The following is a 23279-nucleotide window of genomic DNA, read 5'->3' as shown; positions in this document are numbered from 1 at the left end:
GCAAATCTAGATGCAAGAATTAGAGATGCATTTATCCTCCCCAGACAGAAATCCTTCTGCTGACCTTCTCCACAGAGTAGTTTATGTCCAAGGCTCCAAGAATCATGCAGAATCCCATGGTTGTTTCCAGACGGTCAAACAGGAAACCAGTTTTGTCAGCAACACTTCCAAAGGCTGTGTTGGTGTTCACATCCTTCTTGCCAGCACTGGTGCTCCTTTAACTCAGCCACCAGATGGTTTTTCAGGGTTTGGTTATCATCCCAGCCATGCCATCCCAGGCTCCACACTTGACTGAAAGAGGAGCACCTGTGGCTCTTTACTAAACCTCTGATTTAATGCAAGGTGAGTGAATCAACAGCAATGCTTCTTTCTGCACTGCAATCTTCTGAGAAGTCCAAAGAGTGTGCTACGTTGGATGATGGGGAGAGCATAGAAGAACTCTGTCTCTAGCAGGTGAGAATGCTACTAGCACTGCTCTCACATCATGATGAGAGTGGGATTTTTTTGCCATTGTTGTTGCCCTGAAGAGGTTTAAGTCCTCTTCCTCATCCTGACTACTCACTAAAATGGGATAAATCTCCACATAGTGGATAAATGTGTTAAATCTCCACATAGAAAAATGCAACATGCTGAAACTAAAAAGTCTAACTGAAGGATGATGCTTTTCAAAGCTGTCTGTTTTCCCACGGACAGCCAGCCACACATACTGGTCTGTGCCTCCACAGTTTTGATTTGATCTCTATATTCTGTCCCCTCCCTAAAAGGCCAGTTTAATATATTTTGACAAATCATCTTTATTTTAAAATTATAATGTCAACAGTTTCTGGACTCTAAACTTGCCTTTTTGCAGAATTTTGGCCTTTTGGCTATTGTCAAATTTGTGTAAATCCTCACATTCGACTAAGTTATAAACCCTCAAAAAACATAAGTAAGTTTGTTTTATTAGATGTATTTCTCATCAATTCTGAGAATGGGTTTTTTTCTGCAATGTCAAATCCAAACTGTGTGCTGTGTCATTCAGCATGTCCTGACAGACATGCTGAATGACAAGGGCCATTCATGTTGGCCATGAGCTGCCTTTACCCAGCTACATGCCAGCAGTGCAGACAGCACTGAACTGAAGGTGAAGGAGCTGGTGGGTTTGCAATGTACAAAGAGCAAGGTGAAAGAGATGGGAGAGCAGGCTTGTGATGAAGGGGACACGGACCTAAACTGGGGTGGACTGGAGAACATGAAAGAGGACTAGAAAGATGGGGGAAACAGGACTTTGTACATGTGGTGAATAATTCTGTGGTATGAAAGAGGCTAGTCATGGTCACAAGAAAAAAAAATCCTTTTGTCTCTGACAGACACATCAACATTCCCAAGTTTCACCCAGATGAGAGGAAAGGGCTATGAAGCCCAGGCTGGAAAATTGTACTGCAGTGCCTAATGCAGCCACTGGCAACTTGCTATCACTGTGAGAGGGGCTGCTAGTTTGAGAGCAATAGTGGTCTGGTGCAGTGAAGGGCCTCAAACATGCTCCAACTGGGGTGATAGAATATGTATCTTAGGGTTTTTTCCCCCATTTAAAAAGTGCAGGAGATATTACTGGCCATTTACACACAGATGTGTGCAAATACTTTGTTAAAAATTGTATCATATAGTGTTGTATTGCACTAATATAAAACAAAAACTTTTGAAAAGGGTGCTTTTTAAATTTTTGTGACTGTGTGTGCTTATCGAGACCTGGTAATTCTGCAACTACCTTGCTGGCTGCATCCATTGAACATTGTAGGATCTGGAAAAGTCAGCAGTAGGTGTCTCGAGTAAGGCACCCAAATCTCTTCGTAATTAATACCTGCTTCTCTCCGCCTTGGTTCACCATGCATGCAGCTACTGCTTTAGAGAGCATGCTCTACCCTGAGCCCCTCACTGAGCCACGTGTGACAAAGCCTTCAAGGATGTCAGATTTAATGCTTGAAGAAATTGTTATTTGTGTGTTGGGAGCGTGCCACTTTGCAGCCTCCCTAAAGTCCTTTTGTGTTCTGTCCCACAAACACGCACAAGCGAAGAAAGCAAGCCCTGATAGCTTCAGCGTCCCTTGTAGTACCACTTACCTGTGGGGATCTCTGCAGGCTGGCAGTGAGCTGTTGGGAGGAGCGGGGAGCTCCAGTGACAAAATTGTAGTGAAAGGGTTTCATTCAGGCGGCAGGGACGAGGAGATCCTTCACAGTAAGGAAATATAAACAGACCTCTATTTGGATCTTAAGAGATGAGAAAGAAAAGCGCAGCTCTGAGGTGGAACGTTTCACCTGGCATTAACTGCGCGCGTAGCGGCGGCCCCGCAGCGTCCGCATCTCACCGGGGTATCCCGCCCGGGGCCAGCAGTGCCCGCTCCCTGCCGTGCTGGAGCGCCTGGCAGCTCCCAGCGACGCCCGGATGCCCCACGGGGAGCTGCCACCTTGGCTTTTGTCCCAGCTCAGAAACCTGGATGCCACGGTCCTGGCTCCCGCCCCGTGCGTGCCCGGCGGGAGGCGCGGCGGGGCCAGGGCAGGGGCGCTCCGGCGGGAGGTCGGGGCTCACCGGGGCGGGGGTCGGGACCACCTCCCCCGCCTGCCATGGGCTGCCGGTGTCTGTACATGTTGATTCAGCATGTGGCGGGGGCGTGGGGGAGGAATAAACCCTGCGGGGGAAGCAAGAGGCGACCCCCCGGGAGCACCGGGGAGGGTTAATCGGCGAGGATCTGTGGGTCTGGGAGGAGAAAGCGGAGGCCGGGCTGGGAAGGGGGAAGGATAAGAGGAAAAGGGGCAGAGCGGCTCGGAGAGGTCGCACACCGCCAGCCTCCGCAGCCGGGGCAGTGCCTTCCCGCGTGCTCCCGGTGGTGGTGGTGAGTCCTCCCGTCCCAGTCGTTTCCTCCCGCTATCCCTGCCACCGAGGGCTCAGGGCTGGAAGGGAGAGAAAGGGACCCCCAGGGCTAGACAGCAGCTCGCCCGAGGCGGAGGCAGGCGCGTCGCCCCGGGGGAGGCGGCGGCGTCCGGCAGATTCCCCCGGCAGTGGGAGGGCTCCGGGAGAGGCTGGGGGAGCATCTCCTAGCCGGGGTTGACTCCCGAGGAGCGAGGGAGGGACACAGACAGAGGGAGAAAGTGCCGCCTCTCCGCTTTACAGCCGTCCTCAAATTTTAAGGACTGGGGTGGGGAAAAAGAAAACTGAGGACCTGAGCTGGGACCTCCCAGCCGGAGCGATTGAAAAGGAGCCAAAGCAGGCGTCGGCGGGGAGCGACATCCCAAGGAGAGTCCCGGTCCTCCGCTACCCGCAGCCGCTGCGTGCCCGCCGCCGCCGCCTCAGGATGTGGGTGCCGCTGCTGCTGCTGCTGCCGGAGCTGCTGCCCGCCGTGCCGGCACAGAAGCTCTCCGCCCTCACGGTAAGTCCACCCCGCCGCCGGCGCCGGGCGCCCTCCGGGCCGGTCCCGGGAGCACCTGAGCGGGCGATGCGGCTCCGGGGCGGCGAGAGGCGCCCGCGGCCGAGCGCTGCGCCCTGCCCCGGCCAGGCGGGAGCCCCGGCCAGGCGGGAGCTCCGCCGCGGCTCGCCCGGGGAGCCGCAGGCACCGCCGCCCCGCCGAGCGCCTCCGGGGAGAGCGCGGCCCGCGGCTGCGAGGAGGCGCAGGTTTACTGCGGGTCCCCGCAGAGCTTCGGTCCGGCGTTAATGTCCTTGTTAATGCTTTCGTTTGCCCGAAGAGGAATAATGCTGCAGTGAGGTCCGCTTTTGGACCGACTCGGGCGGAGAGATTTTACTTCATTTTAATTATAAAGCAACATGAAACAAGCCTTTCTGGCTGTTCCAGGCTCCATGATGCTATACATGGAACTCCGCGTAGAGATGGGTGATCCAATTCATTAGGCTTACTAAATAAGCCATAACCACTATTCTAGCCAAGACCTGAGGTTTGCAGCTAATAGCTTAGTTCAGTCTTCTTGTAGAGCTTGCAGTGTTTGCAAAGCTATAATTAATGCAATCTGTAGAAATAAAAACATTTTCCTTAAATGTGTTTTTAAACAAGTGCTTGAGTAAACATAACGGGCAGCAAATACTTCTTTCAAGCTGTTTTTAAGTGTTTTGGTGAAGGCTATGTGCTTAAAGTTTATTATGGTATAGTTACAGGCAGCTGCAAAGTGAAATAGACCCTATTTTGTTTAAGTCTTTCAGAAAATTTCTGTAAAGTCCCAAGAGTTGAGGTTTTTTTTTTTTTTTTTATTCTTTCCCCCCTTATTGAGTAAGGTGCTATAGGGACAGCTCAAGGTGAAATAGCTGTGGGGGATGGCTGAGCTGCTCATACCTGAAATTCTTCAGGAAAAGTTTTGCCTTGTTGACTAAATTTGGGGGTTTTGTTTTTTTTTCCTCTTAAATGATTTGTAGATTAGAAGCTGCTAATTGAAAATCTTAAAGGACTGAGTTTACTCAATGAATTTTATTGTGTATGGCATTTTAAAGTGTGGGATAGATAAAGTCAAGTGATTCTCATATTTTACTTTTAAAGATCTTAATCTGAAGCCCCCTTACATGGTCAGGTGATATATACTATTCTAATAAACAGATTAACATTGCAATTTACTTTCAAGTTCACTTTAACAAATGTATAAACATAATTTGCAAGATAGGACATGTAATATTCTTTTTTTCTGCACATAAAAAGAGTTCTAAATATTAGTGGAAGTAAACTGGAAATGCTACCAAATCTTAGTTTGTCCAAATGTAAAGTAAGAATGATTGTGACTGTTACAATATCTTCAGATGATACATAACCCAATGATGTTAAAGCCATTTTAAATATGGATATAAATCACTGCAAAATATACTTTTCATTCAGTGAGGGGTTGTCTGTGTCACAAAAGGGAAGAAAAATCTGGCTAAGGTCACTTGGTCAAACTCTTTAAAAATTAAATGCCACAGACTCATGCAAATGTACTTTGACTTCTCTGTTATCTGTGTGATTTTATAATACCCTCTATTCCTTCCTTCACCAAAGTGTGCGTTACTCATTTCTGTACCTTATAGTAGTCTGCATCTTTATGAACCATGAGCAGAAAAGTCAATTCTGGTAGAATTCCCACCCTCTGCGTCTGCTACCAAAAAGGTAATAGTTTTGAAGATGTCTAGCTTTCAGACTGAAATGAACTTGAACATTTTGGTAGGTGTAGCTAGCCTTGTTAGTAGAGGACTGTAGGTAGTGAGCTTAGTTTTTCCACTGCCTTCTTCTGGAAGGGGCTCACCCATACAAATACTAGACAACATTGGAAATCTTTCCCTAAAACAAGTAAGGGACAAGCAGACACCCGTAGGAACGAAATAACACTCGCTTACACTGATGCACACACACTTCCTACATCTTCCCACACGGCTGAACTTTGAGTGAGCAGGTTTATTTCTACTATTTCTGTACTTAAATGTTTAAACAACCATAAAAAACCGGTGCTATTACCGCAACAAATACTGTACCGCTTAATCAGTCTTAACTCCTGTAGTCATTTTGCTTGTAGCTCCCAGACTATATAACCCCTTTCCACATGTACCTGTCTCAAATATCCATGGATAGTATCTGCATAATTAAAAGGAACAACAAACCCAAGCTGTGTAGAAAGACCAAGAAAATCTATGGCTTTTTTTTTACCTGCTGTGCCGCTGTGTGGCAACTGAGAATGGCCATTCTTTTCTACACATCATATGCAGATTTTATTTTTATTTGTGGTTTGAAGAATAACAGATAAAGGCTGAAATGTTCATAAATAACCAGAGGTCATGGGAACAGGGTGTGTTTCACTGCGGATCTGAGTTTTATCAAAACGATGGGATGACCATGGAGAGGGAATGCACATCCCTGACCACAATACTTAGAGGTATACTCATCTTGCCAGGTGGTGGCAGTATCAGGGGAACAGTCTACTGCAGTCGCAAATCTGATGTTAGATGAACCTTGGCAGAGACAAAACAATAAAATTATAGTTCCCTCTATCAAAAGCCACTCTACTATTTTCCTTGCCTGGGCTTTAAGCAACAAACTGGGTGATGGAATGGCAGGGAGGGAGGATATCAACATCTGTCTTTAAGATTTTCATCTGTACAAACAGATCTCTGGCCTGTTTTAACTTTATGTCCTCACTAGCTCGAGGAACGGATCAAGTGCTACTTTCAGAAAAGACTTTCAGTAGTTTACAGACCTGTTTCCCCATTTAACTAGGAATAATATTTTTGTATTTCTCTTGAGCAGCAATACCCACAAGAACCATGCATGTCTGTAGTCCAGGTGAATATATGGTTTTCATATGCTGGAAGTTTTGCAACAGTCCAATAGCAATAAATCACAGAGTTTTCACACAAATAATATATCCAAGAGATTTCTGATTGTCTACCCGTTTTATGTGACTGCAGGTTTGCAAGAAGCGATGGGCATATGACTTCTATGGCACATGACAGCTATTAGGATGATTTCTGGGAGGCAGATGCATCAGAATAGTCAGCAGGTAGTTGAAATGCTCCAGTCTGTCTAGAGTCTGGTCCTCTGGACCTCATGGCTATATCTAAAGTGAGTGTGAGTGTTGTAATCTGTCCCTCTCTACCCAAACTGTGGACCCAGACAGAACTTACTTGACTGCCTGCCTGTGTGCTAGGATAGAGAAGGGCTGATGAGAGATGGACTGATGCATGCCTGAATCTTTATTGGGAAGCCATGATGTACACCAGGGTCTAAGAGTTTCAGAGTTTCTACGTGTTCACTGGGTTAGAGATAGTCCAATGTTACTTTGAGTTTGTACCAGTCTTGGCTTCTTGTCACCAGGATTACTTTTTGTTAATGTTTCTCCTGGACTCTGGTCTCCTGAGTAGGACCATATTGCAATAATAGATAAAGTGAGGTGAAATGTAATATTCCAATTATCAATTGCTAACTGAGCCTCAGGGATGCATGCAGGAGGATAATGTTTTTTATTGTTGTATTTACTGTTATTTCAAATGAACAAATATTGGCAACAGAACAATGGCTTTCATTATGGAAAGGTAGGCTGAGAGCTGTCTCATAAGAACCCATGAGATCTGGAGGGACTGTAGCCAGTTTGGCTACTCTTGTTCTTTTCCCCCCTTGTGTCAAATACTAATGTAAAACATTCTTACATTCTACAAAATATCTTAAGTAGCCTTGTCCTTTTGCCTTGTTTATAGAAAACCAGGTAGCACTCTGCAATTTTCATAACACACTGTTGGAATGTATTTTCAATGCTGCATTTTTATTCTGCTCTGTGAGATGTACCTGTTCTTTCTGGATGTATGAAACTGAGGAGATCTGAGCCTTGATGACTTCTTATTTTAGGGAAATTAGGCATATCTTGAGGCTATAGGTACTTTTGTTTTGAAACACAGTGCTTTGAGGAAAGCTCATTTTGTTCCTCAAGTAACTTTACGATCACTGCACTTACCAACACACTTTGTCATTGTTTATACTGCATTTTTGAAACCATCAACTTCTCTTTTATCTCAGTTGCAGTGTTGTGTGTGTGTGGATGTACTTCTACAAACAATAGGATACAAGTGTTTCTTATTTTAAAATCTTGATGACTTGCAACATACCACAAACTATTTATACTTTCAAAGCCTTGCTGTACCATGTGCTTTTCTCAATACAATTGATAGATCTTACAAAGGAAGAAAGTTTGCTTGAAATTACTTCTTGAAATGAACACCTCTGCCTGGTAATAGTTTCTTTCATCAGTAGCTGATATTTCGGGGAACAATTGTTTTCTTTTTCTCCCTTGGCACATGCTCTGTGAGTATTCAATAGCATTTAGTGTGCTGGATAGCTTCCACAACTCTGACCAATATAAGATGGACCGCTAAGGTAGTTCAGTAAAGGGAAGCTAAACACAATCAAAGCTTTCCAAGTTAAGGACCCATTTGGATGGCGCCTGCAAACCAAAACATTTGGAAAAGTTACTCTAATTGTGACTGAAAAACCAAGACCATAAATAAAATTGTAAGTGGCTCCAGATCCTAACAACATTGTTACTGCAAATGGGCATTGGTACAACCAAGGGTACATCAGCTCTGAAAATAAAACACTTTCAACAATGCTTCCTTGCAATAAACTCTCAAGACACTTCTTATTAAAGAAACAACACCAAAAACTGTGGGAGTTGATATTGAAAGCGTCAGCAAACTTTTCATCGGGGGTCAGAAGTAATTTTTGTGTGTGCAGCCAACATAAACTGCACCTTATGATGTGTAAGACATTAATGGAGATGGCCAGTTGACTGCATGCTGGTAAGATTTTTAAAACTAGAGTTGAAGACTAGAAATGAATGTGAGTGGGGAGGGAGGAGCAGGACAGAGCAAACAAAAAGAAGTAGATCATGCATATTGATCTACTGGACCAAAAGTGTCCACTTCTGGTGCTGTCATTGGTCCCCTGTTGCCTACTGAATACCTCGAGGAACAGCTGTATTTCTTGACAGTGGGCAAACTTCAAGGTTTAGTTCATTTTGAAAAGCCTCAAAAGGTTTAGCTGCTCTCCAAAACCTATCTGAACTCGGTTGGTCTGGAAACCAGGCTACAGACTTTTCAAGATCTGGCTTGCTTGGGGCTTTGCTCATATTTCCATTTCTTCAGCCAGACCAGCCTCACCACAGGCACAGCCATTTTCATGGTATTTTGGTGCTTCATTTCCTGTCAGGCCTGAGACCAGGAAGTGCAGAGGCGCCTGAAAATTAAAAACTGAGTAAGAAAGAGTTGGAATCAAAGACCTATTTTTGAACGGCAATGAAGGTCCGAGTTTGGTTCAGGAGTGACATTTTTTATCTGAACAAATTCAAGCGTTCTTGGGCAATCTGCAGAGTGAAAGGAGGTTACATCTTGCAAAGGATTCCAGGATTTCTAAAACTTTTGTGTTTTCTTTAGACTCAAAACCCAAGTGCATCCTAATTTTCTGTTTGATTCAGTATTGTGCTCTGAGGTAGATTTTTAAAGATTTGACATTGTAGATTCATGATGAAGGCCATTTCACAATTAAAATTTGTAGTCCTTTCTTCCAAATTAATGTAATCAAAGTAGTTTTTGACTTTGTGAATACTGGACCCTCTGTGCCTCTACTGTCTTCTACAGCAAAATTCAGGTGATGCCAGTCATTTGGTCTCAACGGCCCTTTGTATTTTCACAGGATATGCTTCTGTGGACATTTCTTTATCCACTTCTGGTTGTTAATTGGTAATCACTGCCTTAATATTATTTACAGTGGTAGCGCAACAGTGCAACACCGGAGGCAAAGAGAAAATTTTTCAGAAAAAATTTGCAAAATGCTAATCTCACAGATAATAATTTATGCCAAAAGAAAAGGAGAGATAGTGAGATTTAACATGATATTGTCCATAAGCAAATAAACTAAGCTGAGAAGAGAAGGTATAGCATAAATAGATGCATTTTTTTCCTGCAGTTTTTCAGTCTTTGCCAGCTGCCCCATGCACATAGGGAATTGGTCTGAATTACAGCCATTGCTGTAGTGCAGTGGTGTGCATGGGATACAGGGATGCAAACTTTGGTTATGGGTAAGTGAAAACTACCTAGAAGAATGTGGACTAGTGTTTAGATTGGTAGTGAATAGACTAGAATATGGACTAGTGTTTAGTGTGATAGCACTTAGTATGAGAAGGTTGCTTAATATGACTTTACCAAATTTACAGTGGTTCTCCAGCAGCAAAGCTAAGGCAGTGTCACGTCTTACCACAGAACTCATGAAGTCAGTCTCCCAAATGGAAGTTTCAGCCGGTCCTTGCAGAAGAAATAGCTTTGATGAGTTAGTAACTGCCCTTCAGTGAATTTTTTTCTCCTCTCTAATTTGTTACCTTTTAAAAGTGACCACTAAGTGTTTCATCAGCTGTTGAAAATCCAGGCTAATAGAGAATGCAACCTAGAATTCTGGTCAGGACAGAAAGAGAAAATATTTCCTGAAGGCGATGCTTTCCAGCTCTCTCCCTGGCTTGCTCAGTGGGTTGCTAGAAAACTTGCTTGAGACTGTTTACATCATACCTATCCAAAACCTAGCTTTTTTCCCCTTCATTTACTTTATGCTGCCTGTTGTGTCATCTTCTGAGTCACTGAGTAAAGATAATTTTTTTTTTTTTTGTTTTGCCTTAAATTTGTTTTGTGGATGTAATAATATACTTTCTTGTCTTTTGTGTGTTCACTTTTGAACTGTATACAAATTAGCCGTCATACACAGGCTATAAATCTTTGACTCTGTCCTAGAGACCTAAAGAGTACTTACATGCAAATAAAGAAAAATTTCTTTACTTTGGAATGCTCGTTAAGTCATGGCTTCATGCTGTATTTTGCAGATTTTTTGAATAAGATTGCTGCTGTGAAGTGCTCACAGTCTTTTTACTTGGCCTACCTTTATCATGCAATTACTAATATTCTGACCTTTTTTCAAAATTAAAACAAGGTACAATCAGTGAGTGAATGGTGTAAAAGCTCAGGAGAGATCAGTACATTTTTTGAAATGCAAGTAGCGACAGATGAAGAATAATTTTATTGGTATTCAGGATGGACTCACTATGATCCATGTAGCAAGCTGCAGTACAGAGAAAAAACTGAAGATTGCAGATGACCCCTGAATGTCAGGGCGGGAAAGCAATGCCTCAGTTCCATTATTTTTTCCTTGCTCTTATCTGGAGTAAAGTGGAGGAATGGTTGAGTTTAGTCTGAGTAAAATCTGCCATTGAGTCTCATTACTACTTTGAAGGTTGGGGAGAAGAGTGGGTGACATTTTAGTAGACATGCAACCATTTTAACCATACTTTAACTGCAGCATGTCTCCTTGTACAGAAATGCTGCTAAATCAGACCATGTGTCTGGAAGTATCACAGAATATAAAGTGTGTGAGCTGGGGACCTAAATCATGTCATCTAGACAATTGCTTCCCAAATGTTTTTCTTTGCTAGATGCTGCTCTTCACAGTGACATATTCCTGCAAATGGTAGAATCTAGAGTGTGGGACTGCTGTTCTGAGAATACAAGGTAGAAGTGTGGCATTGACAGCATGTCAGAAAGAGGGTGATACTAAAATGTGAGAATCTCTTCTCAGTGAGGCTGATACATGTGTGCCATGCTGGTTTCAGTGCACTTGTCTTTATCCTGATTTTCTATGTCATCCAAACATGCTGTGTTTCTCTTTGAGACTGTGAGGTGAACCTAATGGTCTTAAAATTAAAAGGAGATTCTCTGTTAGAAGCAGGAGGACATGTTGAACACAGCTTATCAATGGTTTCTGAATCAGTTGTCTCAGTTAATTTATTTGCCCTTGTCTGTGCAGGTGAAGAATTATTTATTGCCTTTAATCACCATGTTTTAATCAGTTCTCATACACTGTAGCCTCCACATGGATGCCACTTAGTGCAGACAAAGGGGTGTCAGTGAAACTGACCCTGGCTCTGTAAAGTTATATTTGGTAATGGTGTGGTCACTGTGCACTACCTTTTTTTTACCTATAGTGCTGTATAACACTGCTCAAGTCAAGGGAGCAGTTGTCTCGAGGGCTGATGGGTCTTCTAGAGTGAAAAATCACTGAGGCAAATGTCACTTTTTGAAGTAAAAGTTTCTATCGAAGAAATGAAATCAAGTGAGTGAAACCTGGTCCTGAAATAAGTATGCTACTATGTTCTCGAGGGTAGCACGTGTTGTAAAGATACCTTGGTCCCCACAAGAGGGTGCAGAAATGAAAAAGATTGTCAACATAGAAACTAAGTCAGGCTTTGAGTTAGCCATAGGTTTATTTGTTCAGTGAATTATCTCTGGTGTGTTGGATGGCTTATTTTTGGAGGAGAGCCATCAAAGATTTAAGCGACGCAAAATAAAAGCAGAGATAGGAGTTCCATACAGGTATTTCTCCCTTTCCCCCCCTGTCCATTCTGCGGCAAATACAGAGCGGTGGCACCGCTTGCTCAGCATCCTCGGGGGCAGGGAGGTCACCTCTGTCCTTCCATGGCCCTGCAGGGATCCACCACGGGAGGGAGAGCAAGAGCAGCGCCGTCTGCCCCATTCCTCTGGCGAGGGCTGGAAGGAGGGGAAGCCCTGGTTTCCCTCCCCAGGGGCTTGAGGAGGGAGCAGCTAGGGACCTTGATTTTTCAGTACGTGCCACTCAGCTGCGCATCAGATGGGAACTCAAATGGGAGAAATCTCAAGTGGAAAAAAGTCTTGGCACAAACTACTGAAAGGTAGAAAAGAATTCTGCAAAAAGGAAGTGTCTTTAATGACATGGTGTGGCTTGACATTAATTAGCATGAATTAGCACTCGTGAGAGCTCAGAGCAGGGTGGTGGGGACAAGAAGGATATATGGCCTAACATATGAGATGCTCTTGGCAGTGGGACATGAGGAGGGATTCAGTCTGCAGAAAGCATAGGGCATATTAATTTCATTGCATGTATCCATGCTGTTTCTTTTTGCAGCATTTATTGCATAAGTTCTGGTGAGCAAGACAAAACAAAGTGGACAACTTATTTTTTACACTGTATTTAATAGGATTGTATTTCAGATCATTTCCTCCTGGGATGGCAGTTTCCAAGCATGCCAAATTTTTGATAGATTTCAGCCTAACTGGATTTAATTGAAAATCTGAACTTTAAACAGGAGGTTTTATCTTCCCATCATGTTTTCTCCTTGAAAGGTTCCATAAATTACATTTCTGAAAGAAAGGGGAAGTTTTTTTGAAAGAAGTGTTCATTTGGTAAATTGCTCTTCTGTTTAAGCTTCCCTTTTCCAGGTGCTGAATGACTCCCAGAGCAAAAGCTCTGTCATTGCTTGATAATGGACTTCCATTAATTTGCAATACAATTACAAGGCAATATTCATGCATGGATAATTGATTTCACTCTGAAGGGAAAATGGCAAAAAGCAAAGCCCAAATGTCTACTTGTCTGTAATTAGTGCAGCAATTTTCTCCCCTGCAAAATGGGTATCAAGTACTTCTCTTATTAAGTGTCAGTGTTTATGTTCATTAACTGCAAGACCAGGAGAGGTCTACAGCAATGAGAGGGCCAGGGTATTTCCTACTACATGACAAAGCCAATCTGACATCAAGACTAAATGGCTGATAGAGATTGAATTTTTCACCTTTGTGGCTGGTGACAGACTCACTAAAACTCAGTAGACGCAGCACTGCTGGTTTGGCAGACTGACTGGTGAGATAACCACAGGGTCACAATTCGTGTAGTGTTGAGGTGAAAGCAAAGAAAAGAGCTACTGCAACACTGCTGCTAGGAGTGAGCCCAGAGGACCTGGAAATGGGCATCCTTTGGGACTGACTCGTAGTTGTGACTGGGCTCTCTCTGGCTGCTGTAGATTTTTCTCCAGTATCCTCCTTCCCCATCCAGTTGATCTTTCCTTAGTTCGTCTTCAATGTTTACATGCCTTTTCTATGTATAGACCGTAAGCTATTTGTGTTTGTACAATGTTTTGGGCAAAAGAGGCTCATGCCTGGTTCACTTTCTTGGTCTGCCACAGTTTTCAAGTTCAGTAATAAATAAATCTTGAATGACACCTTCTTGCAGGCGAGACTGAACACAAATAGCAGAGGATATACAAATAGTAGAGTTCATCAGGCAGTTGTGGCCACAGTCTGGTTCTTTACACCCACTGCAAATTATCCAAGCTGGTTATTTTGTATAGGCTTTCTTATAACTATGCATATATACACACACACGCATACACACACACACAAATACATATGTTCGATCCTACTCTGCCTTTTGTAAAGAATTGGAGCAAGCAATTCAACATTACAGGAAGTGATCAGCAAAATTGTCTATTCTCTGGTCTTGTCAAGCTGTTGGCCAAAGTGTTCTACACAGTGCAGAGAGCCAAGTGTCATCTGCTTGGTATTTCCTGACTTGTGAGAGCTTAGTGTTTCAACCTTATCATTGCCCTAAAGCTGGGGTTCTCAGCCTGTGAAATGTGTTTCCTTTCATGGTGCAAAACTCTTTCTCCACTAAAGAAAAAGAGCCCTGAATCAGTGCAGCCTGGTCTTTCCTACAAAGAACAACGTGAATGTTTGGGTGCCTCTTCCTATTTTTGCATGCAGGCCAGATGGAGCTTGAAGCTTCTCTACCCACTGCCCTTCCCTACTTTCAAAGGACAAGAGGAGATGGGTTTGGATGAAAGATGCTTCTGTCCTGTGAGAGCAGACCAAAGAGTTGAGAGCTGTTCTTGCTGCTGTGTTACAGCCTCTGAGTGCACTCTCTCTTTTGATAGCAGCAGCACCAAGAACCCTCTGGGAAACCTGGTCCAAAGGCTCTCTTGACAAACTCCGAGAGCTGTCAGGCATTATAAAGGACTTCTTCCTATAGGCCTTCTGTGGCTTCTGCATGTTGTATCCATCAGCTGCAATAAATTCCCTAGACTGCCATTTTCTACCTTAAGATGACCCATGTCAGCCATAAATGTGTATGTGGGGGTACGCTATATACATTCCCATGCAAACCTTTTCTTCCTTTTGTTTTTCAGGAATGATTGGAAAACCCCCATAAAAGCTTAAAGTTCCCTTGAGGTTAATAACCAGAATGTCAGCTATTTTTCCCATGAAGTTTATGTAATTTGATCTGATTGCTTTGATCTGATATTTTTTGTTAGTGTGTTTTGGTCTAAGGGAATGATGTATAGGAGTCTAGTGTTAGTTTTCATTTGACAAGATTTCTAGGTTGTTAGGTTTTGACTGTGTTGGAAGTGCTACAGGGCAGCTCTGTTTGTTAGTTGATGAATTTGTGTAATCTAAAGACTGAAAAGAACAAAAAGAATACCATCTCCCTTCAAATCTCAGATCAGGTCACTTCAGGAACTGCCTCAGGCGATATTTGATTTTATTTTAGCAGCTCTCATATTTGTCATTCTAAATAATGACGGAATAGAGCTTTTACTGTCTGCATTGCTTATTATGACAGGAGAAATCAAAAGGTCGCACAGTATCTTTCCTTGTTATGAAAGTAAATTATTTTTTTAAAACTGCTATCCTGAGTCTTCTCAACACCCCCGGGGGGTGAGAAAACTCCCAAGTGAGATTCATTTTACAACCATGTCAGGAAATCTCACTCATTTAATAGAAGTAAGAAGCAACCAGAAGTCTCCAATGAAATTAGGAGGTTACAAATAGGACTAATCACATGTAAAAACTCACTATTTTCCAGCTGACAGCAATTAAAGCAGTGTCAGAGATTCAATGATATTCCCTCCAGGGATCTTCGTAAAATTGAGACAAACATTAGAAAGAGTGTGCATGATGGATGGGAAAGTTTGAAAAAAAAAGAAAGACAAGTCTATCAAAGCTGAAGGGGGTCACAGTTCATACTCTCCAGCTCTTTTGTGGTATGCAGGATGTCTCAGGAAGAGCCCTGCAGCTATCTGCTGTCAACAACAGCAAAGCAGGTGTGCGGGTGTGCCTGGACTGTATACTTTCTCATACCTGGTGCTTCTTGCTTGAATAAAGGTCAACATCTTTTAAAACTTTGTGATTATTTTTTTACTGCTTCTGTTTTTGCTAGAAAACTGTTCAGTGGAGTGAGATTTAGAAGCTGTTGTCAAAGTATAATTGGAGCGGATTACCTAATTTCCTTTCATTTGTCGTGACTGTGGAATAGCCCGAGGGCTGCATGTCATATACACACATTCCAGTGCCCTGTACTGATTCAAAAGCTGTGTCATGTGTGCCAGGTGTCTGCAAGGCAGTTCAGATGGTGAAGCAGCATGAGGCGAAGTGAGATGGTTTGCCCTGCCAGTACACTCTTCTGAAAGATCAGAAATGATTCTGCCTCACCACACTTCAGTCCTTCCTATTAAAAAGAGATGCCACAAGTGCATCTTCTGTCCTGGTCTCTGGAATATTAGTTAGCTTCTGTACATCCTTGTGTTACTTGGAGAGCAGAAATGCCTGGAGCAGGCACTCAGCTGAAGTGGATCTCTTGTGGCCTGTGTGCTGTGGATGCAGGAGCTGCAGGTTCAGCTGTACAAGGGCTCCAGAGGAGGGATTGCATAATAGTAATTCTAATATTCCACAGTATTTATAATGAGTGTGTCCAGCCTTCTCCATAACATCCTGCTGAGTCCAGTGGGAGTTTGAGCAAGACGGAATTGGACATCTGTCTGCCCTCTTGAATCTGGATCAAGGGAAACACTGGGTCTACCCCATTAGGGCAGGAGTGTGCAGAGGAGCTTGGAGATAATTGAAGTGCCTGAAACTGATACTGTCAATGTGCATCTTTGGATATGAAGCCTGGGAGGTGTTATAAAATCTTTTTGTCTGTGTGCATCTGCTTGGTGGCGCTGTTCGTAACAGAAACATGTTGGCAGCTTTTTGTACATACAGGCAGAATTTGATCACAAGGATACCACTGGGCATATGCTGGGCATATAGAGTAGAAAATCACCTCTCCATGCTCTTTTTGCTACCGAATGGTGTTTGCTTTCTTGAATCAACCCTGTTGTCATATTTGTCCTTCTTACATGTTGTTGACCACAGAACCTAAATGTCCACTGAAATAGCCACTAATTCATGAAACAAAACTTGTTAAAATCCTATCCTTCCCTTTTAAGGGCAAATATAGCTCTATAACTCTCTTACTATGAATTTGATAAATCCCATATCCACCAAAACTGTTACTATAAGACTACCAATTTTCTTTTTTCCCTGTGAATATGATAGTTTTAGTCTTTGTGGCAAAGGCACACCAAGACACAGCCATTCTTAAACAACATGCTCAATGAAGACTCCAAAGTCAATATGTTCCAAAGACTCTTCTGGGAGAAGATTGCCTGATAGATAGTTGAGCATGGTAGAAGCACTCTGGCTCAATTGAAATAGAAGTGAGGAGAACCTGGAAATGACAGCAGTTAAAGTCAACAGAATGGGGAGCTGTGCTCATGCCAAAAATGTGTGAAGAAAAAAGTTTGAGTCTCATTTTTTATGTTTCTTTTTTTCCCGTCAAAACCAGGATGTTTGTTTCAAAATAAAATGGATTATAAATAAAATGAGCTATAAATAACATGCACATATTTTTGTAAAATTATTTTCTTACAAGCAACCTGTAAGGCAATCTCCAAATGTTTCATATTACCTCAGTGACATTGACTTTCTGTGCATACAACTCTGTTAAATTAGACCTAAGGTAGTGTACATGTGTGGTTCATTGACACAATCATTAAGAAAAGCTCACGAAGCTGGGAGTGCTAAAATACCTCTTGTTGTTGTGGCTGCATTATCTGGGCAAGCCCATTCAGTGTGCATGGGTTTCACAATGCACTCTTTTTCAAAGCTCATGCCTCTCAATCAGTCCTGCTGTCCCCCATGGCCTGGAATCCTGCCCGAGCTTGATTGTGGTATGTCAGGTGAGGTTCCTGCTGCTTCCTTAGTTGACAGCGTCCCGTGTTGTCCAGAAGTGCTTGCACATTGTGTTAAAACTCCTGCAGATTGCCTCTGAAAATATGGAATAAGGGAGTTTGTGTTTTCAACAGGCAGCCTCTGTCTTAGCAACAGTGTGAAACAAGTCAGTGCTGTTATTTCAGTTAATGTGGCCAGGACTCCCTCGTGTCCATTAACCTGAAGCTGTGAAGGATGTTATGGAAAAAAGGGCCGGTCTTTTAGTGTTCAGGTCACTTGCATTGTTGTGGTAGCACGTTGATCAAGATTTTAAGCTTTTTCTAGCCCAGAGATCTCTACTGCTTGCTGTTTTGCTGTCTTAAAAAACTGTTGACTAATATCTGCTGTCTCGCAGATAGACCTTTTTCTTCAATGCATTTTTCATGTCAGAGATGGACACCATTGAGCTATTGCTATTTCATTTTCCATATTGAATTAGGATCTGTGCCACAGGAATCCATTTAACTGTTATGGTGGTGTTCAAATAAACTGAACTTGAATTAAGCACTTGGCAGATTTGGCCTGATGGACTGTGAATCCAGATGTTATCCTTCATCTGCTCATCACCTAATAAAATGCATATCCAGTACTCTGTTACCCTAGGGATAATTTATCAGCCACACTCAGCTTCATTATGGACACTTCCCTTATCCTGTGGAGAGTGGCTGATCTGTCCGGTGAAGTGCAGCCCCACTCTATGTAGTAGGTTGTTTGGGAATTTGTCTGGGAACACATTCCTCTTAGAAAATATGTATTAGGGATTGTTAGGTAATCCTGATGGTCTGGTAAAGGCCAGATTGGTGACAGTGTAATTGCCCTCCGAACCACAGGAGACAAGCAGGTTCAGAATATTTTTGGCAAATATTTCTGCTTTATTCCTAGGTGACTGGCTGGTCACTGCTGTGTTTCTGATTGATGGTTGAGTACAAGAACAACCTCACATGCAAGGCACAGTTTCAGCTGCCTACTTGTTGTTATTTATTTTCCATCACCTCTGTAGTTTTTCAGGAGCCAGTGGAAACTGAATTGGTGGAAAGGATGGCTTCTTCATCTACTCAAAGACAATTTGTGAAAGTCTGAAAATTGTATCAGCTATAGCATGGGCTGAAAAGTAGAAAGAGGAGTCACACATATCCAAAGATAGGTACATATATTTTTGAAGGATCAAAAAAGAAAAGCACAAAAGAAGAAGAATATGTCAATATCATATACAGGATAGCCACCTAGCTCCAGACAGCCTAGGGTAAGTGCTTTCCTCTTGCCCCAGTCATGTACATGCATGTACTGACTCCCTTTTTTTTGGTCTTTTTGTTTGTTTTTAACTGATTTCCTTCATTTGTAGATAGATGGCTTTTCATTATCTGAGATTTAAAAAAAACTGTTGCCAATAACAAAGCATGTGAAATCTATCCTAGCTAATTTGATTAGATGAATGGTTGAAGGTTTTCTCTCATGATAAGAACTATGTAATCAAAAATACAAGTGATTAAAAATTATGTTAGCATAAAGAGAGAAAGGACAAGAAATTTGGGCTTTTTAAAGTAAGTTTTTTTAAAAGGCAATTTGCGATGAAATGTTGCATTTTTAGAGAAAACACTTCTTAACAAACAGCTCTGCTGTTTGAAAGATTTGTGTAAAATCGGTGGATTTTAATGAATTTCAGTGTTTAAAATGCTAATGTTCTTAAGGAGATGGAGAAGTACTCTTGTGGTATTCCAGAGATGCATAGTAATGCAGAAGAGCTTGGTTTCCAAAGAGAGGTGACAGAAGACAAAAATGTAGGAAATCAAGCAATTTAATCAAGCAATTTTTAAGTAGAAGGATTTTAATTGGAAGGAACTTCAAGCAGCTGCAGTGTTTCATGCACAGGGTAACATGGATGAAACTGCAGGCTGCTGTAATTATAGTTTTCTATCAGTAACAGGATATCTTCTAAACAGGAATTAATACAGTCTTAAAAGTTTCATTAACTGATTCTGCTTCTGTGAATCTTTTCTAATCTGAAAGGTATTCTGCAAAATTAGCAAATTTGGCAGGTTCTCTGACTTAGCTTCTTGCTAGCAATCACACCATCTTATTTTAATATTGAAGACAATATAGAAATATTCACTGTTGTCTTTTTTTTGCAAATTTCTTGAGAAGGTCCTTCACCATTTTTAATATGTGAATATCTATCTCTGATGAAAGATTTGATGTACACCATAAATGTGGCTCATTTAGAAATCAGCTTATCAAGCCCTATGTTCAGAAAAACCATATCTTTAATACACAGTAGCTAAAATGTCCAAGGATTTTGCAGATTTTATAGAATATTTTCCATCCTTGAAATATAAAATCAGGGTCTATTCTTGAAACACTTGTAGGCATAATAAATACTGGTTAATTGTCATGCCATGCAGGACAATCTTGTAGGTACATCTGAAGTATGGGATAAATTGACATTTGTATTTTGAATTATTATTAGCAAGAGACTGAGATAAGACAGCTCAAGCTGTTGCTTGTTACTTTTGCTAAATTTGTTTCTGACCAGGCATATCAAAATGTTCACAGACAGCTGTAGATTTATCCCTGCAGAATGAGGGGAAAAAGTCCTTACGTAACTATTACCAAAGCCAAACACTTGAAAAGTTAAACTGCTTATTTTATTATTGCAGTTTGTTTTTCTGTTTCATACTCACACTCTTCTTTGCATGGCAGATATGATCATCCATAGAAGTATAAAGGTGTGATTTGGGAGATGTCTCCAAACATCCATTTTTGAAAAATCCCAAGCAATTTAGTTAATGTACTTTTAATGGTATCTTTGGTGTTATATAGAAAATTGCTTTGTTTCATTGTGGAAGTTCCTTTACCTTTATATCACTTTCATGATCGTAGTGTCAGAGTGACCTTACCCATATCAAAATCTTTAATGTCAAAATAGTCCAGCTGTTTTCTCCAATTACCCTAATCACCCGATGTCAAAACATCCCAACAACCCAGTCTAAACACATTTCAGTCCAACAAATTAGCACATGTAAGGCTTTTTTCTCATATTATTTAATTAAAAATGAATTTCCCTTCCTCAGTCCAAAGAAAATCATTACACATTCATCTCAGGGGACCAATTCCTTTTTACTTGAACCACTACAACTGCCTCTTAATATGGTAAAAAATGTAATGGAAAAGGCAAGAAGTCTGCAATAGAGTGTCAGCTGCTGTGAGGACCAGGGGGTGGGAACAGTGGGGGCTCCCTGTGAGCAGGCAGAGCCTGTCCCACCCCCAGCAGGAGCAGGCAGTCATGGGGGCCCGGGGCAGCCCCAGCCCCTGGCATCTGGTGCCTCTGGTGCCTGCTCTTTAAGGGGGAGGTCACTTATAGTTTGGAATATGGGCATGGATGAGCAGAGCCACGGGGAAGATGGAATGGGGCAGGAGCAGTGGATCAGGCAGGGGCCAAGCAGCGAGGGTTTAGCTGTAAAGCAGGTCCCATGGGTGGGGACAGGTCTCAGCTGGGTTGTTGTGGCATGGGAGCCCCTCTGCAGGGACAGCAGGGAAGGGGGGCTGCCAGTGGGCTGTGCTGTCTCTCCATTAATCCTGAGCTCAGACAGCCAAACCTTTGGGAAGGGCATCATCTCAGGACCCGTACATGGGATCAAAAACCTCTACAATCTGTAAAATAATCCTTCTGATGAAAAATTCTAGCAGCCAGGTTTTTGATCTGGGCAAGGTGACACAAACCAACTTAAGGCAGGCACAGGCCAAGCTGTTGTTTCTAGTTTTACTAGACGAAACTGGATTGGTTGGTGTCTGCATAAGCACCCCAGTAAACTGCCTCTGCATTCTAGTTGATGTTGAGTTACATTGTACTTTTTATAATACAGATTTGATAGCTTTAACTGCTATGAAATACACAGGCAGTTGAGACAATTAACTTCTGATTTGATCACATATGCTGTGCTGAAGTTTCTTTTCTATTTGTGAGTGAAGACTTTTCCCTTGGAGAAGGAAAATTAAAAGAAGCTAGCATAGTACAAAACTGAAGGGTCTCATCATCCCCTAAGTCATGAAAAGGCTGAACAGAGAATCTGAAGAAAACTGTAGAAAAATACTCTGTGTAGTGGGCTGACTCAGACTGTGGAAGCAACGTATATGCTGCAGTCTTACATGTAATCACCCAGGGTACCTAAGGAACATAAGGTTTTGTAGGTCCCCACATCATATTGACTTGTTTTGCAAGAGAGCAGTAACCAGACTGTTGACAGCTTGTGTTCACATATCTGACAGAACAGCAGCCTGTAGGTAAAGTTTCCCCATCCCCAATCTCCTCAGGTGTGAGTAGCAAGCTATTAGAGGAAATGAATAGCACTTTCCACATTGCTTTCCCTGCTTCCTACACCCTATAAACCCAGAAGTGCAAATAAATCTTGTGGAAGCATGGGTGGGTGCCAGAGACAGAAGCTGCAGAGGGATGTGTCCGTGTCTATGTGCACACCTCTGTGCCCAGGTGGAGGCAGATCAGGAAGGACAGGTGCTTTAAAACTATTTCCCAAATATTGATCAAACACTCCTGGTAGTAGGAGACCACATGGCTCAGTGTAGCTGTGCTACCACGGCACAGTGCCCGTGCTGCTGTGGCTTTCAGGGTTGTGCAACAGGGGGTAAACATATCCACCTGCATCAAGACTAATGTGGCAGCACAGTTCCTCAGCAGGAACTAAGGACCTGTACTGGGGGTATGGCAGGGGTGACAGACATTACCATGGTTGTAATGGTTGCATACATCTCTCACTGTTTTCAAATTTCAGAAGACTAAACTGAGGAAGCATGTTGCAGGTAACTAACATACACGTGGCTTGCTTTCAAATATTCACACCAGAAATGCCCCAGTGAAATCAGTTTCTATTATATTGCAAGGTCTGGACAGAAATAGTTGTAGACCACAAGAACTGCTCTCATGTTGATGAAAGATCAAATTTCATGCCTTGTGTTTGCAGTTATGAAATGAAAGGTGCTTGCCAGCATCAGCTTTCCTGAGACAACAAGAAAACTCTGACATTTTCTCCTCCCTGAAGAAAGAAAAAAAGGAAAAAAGTATCCATTTCTCATTTCTTGCTGCAAGAGAAATATTTTTGCTTTCACATTCTTACTTTACCATATCAGGATTTTTTCCCAGACTTTGGGAGAAATGTTTACACTGAAAGCACTTGCAAAGTAATTTATGTTACTGTTATATCTGGTCATAAGGTTGAACACTAAAACCAAGCTAATTTACAGGATTTGGAACTGATTTTCCATTCGTAGTTAATATTTTTGATCAATCCGAATAAGTAAAATAATTGGAAGAATTTTAGAATCTTACAGTTCTCCTGGAAATTTTCATTGCTAACTGATTGTTTTTTGCTACATTAGGCTTGTCTGACCTCTTTGGATGTTTTCTAGATAGGCAGTAGCTCATGAAATTATTGAAGTTTTCTACTACTTATGAAGAGTTTATCTGGGGTAAAAATTTTATCATTAAGTCCTATCTGCCTTCACAATAAATGGATTGACCTTCAATGATCCATCTTGTTCCTCACTGAGATTTTCTTTAAGTAGTGGAGATTTTGTCACATCATTGCAATAGCCTTGCTTTTTTAACATAACGTAATTGGAAATAGACTTTTTCACTGATACAAACTTATGGGTAGCACATCAAATAGATGATATGTATTTCATGGAGAAAGGAGAAATAAAACCCGTTTTCCATTTGCATCAGTTCCATGTCAAGGAGGTCTGCTGTAGTTCTCTGCTTAGCTGTCTCCTTCCCTGGCCTTTCTGTAGCTGGTGGTGTCAGGGAGTCTGATGTATTGGGCTGGGAGGGTCTGAGTGAGCTGCTGGTGGGG

The 23279-nt window shown here is 42.2% G+C and overlaps 1 protein-coding gene across 1 annotated transcript in view; it reads left to right on the top strand.

Moving 5' to 3' along the window:
• Positions 1-3328: 3328 nt before the first annotated feature.
• The window catches only part of SMOC2 (SPARC related modular calcium binding 2), a gene marked incomplete at both ends in the record, with an annotated part of 136958 nt that continues 117007 nt past the window's right edge, over positions 3329-23279 (top strand). The window contains one exon of the mRNA XM_084202185.1: positions 3329-3403. Coding sequence (XP_084058311.1) covers positions 3329-3403 — 75 coding nt within the window. The remainder of the gene's footprint in view (positions 3404-23279) is intronic.

The sequence above is a fragment of the Fringilla coelebs genome (assembly GCF_963513975.1).
Source record: "Fringilla coelebs genome assembly, chromosome: 3".
Taxonomy (NCBI): domain Eukaryota; kingdom Metazoa; phylum Chordata; class Aves; order Passeriformes; family Fringillidae; genus Fringilla; species Fringilla coelebs.
The sequence above is the reverse complement of the archived record's forward strand: the minus strand, read 5'-3'. Positions and strand labels throughout refer to the sequence as shown.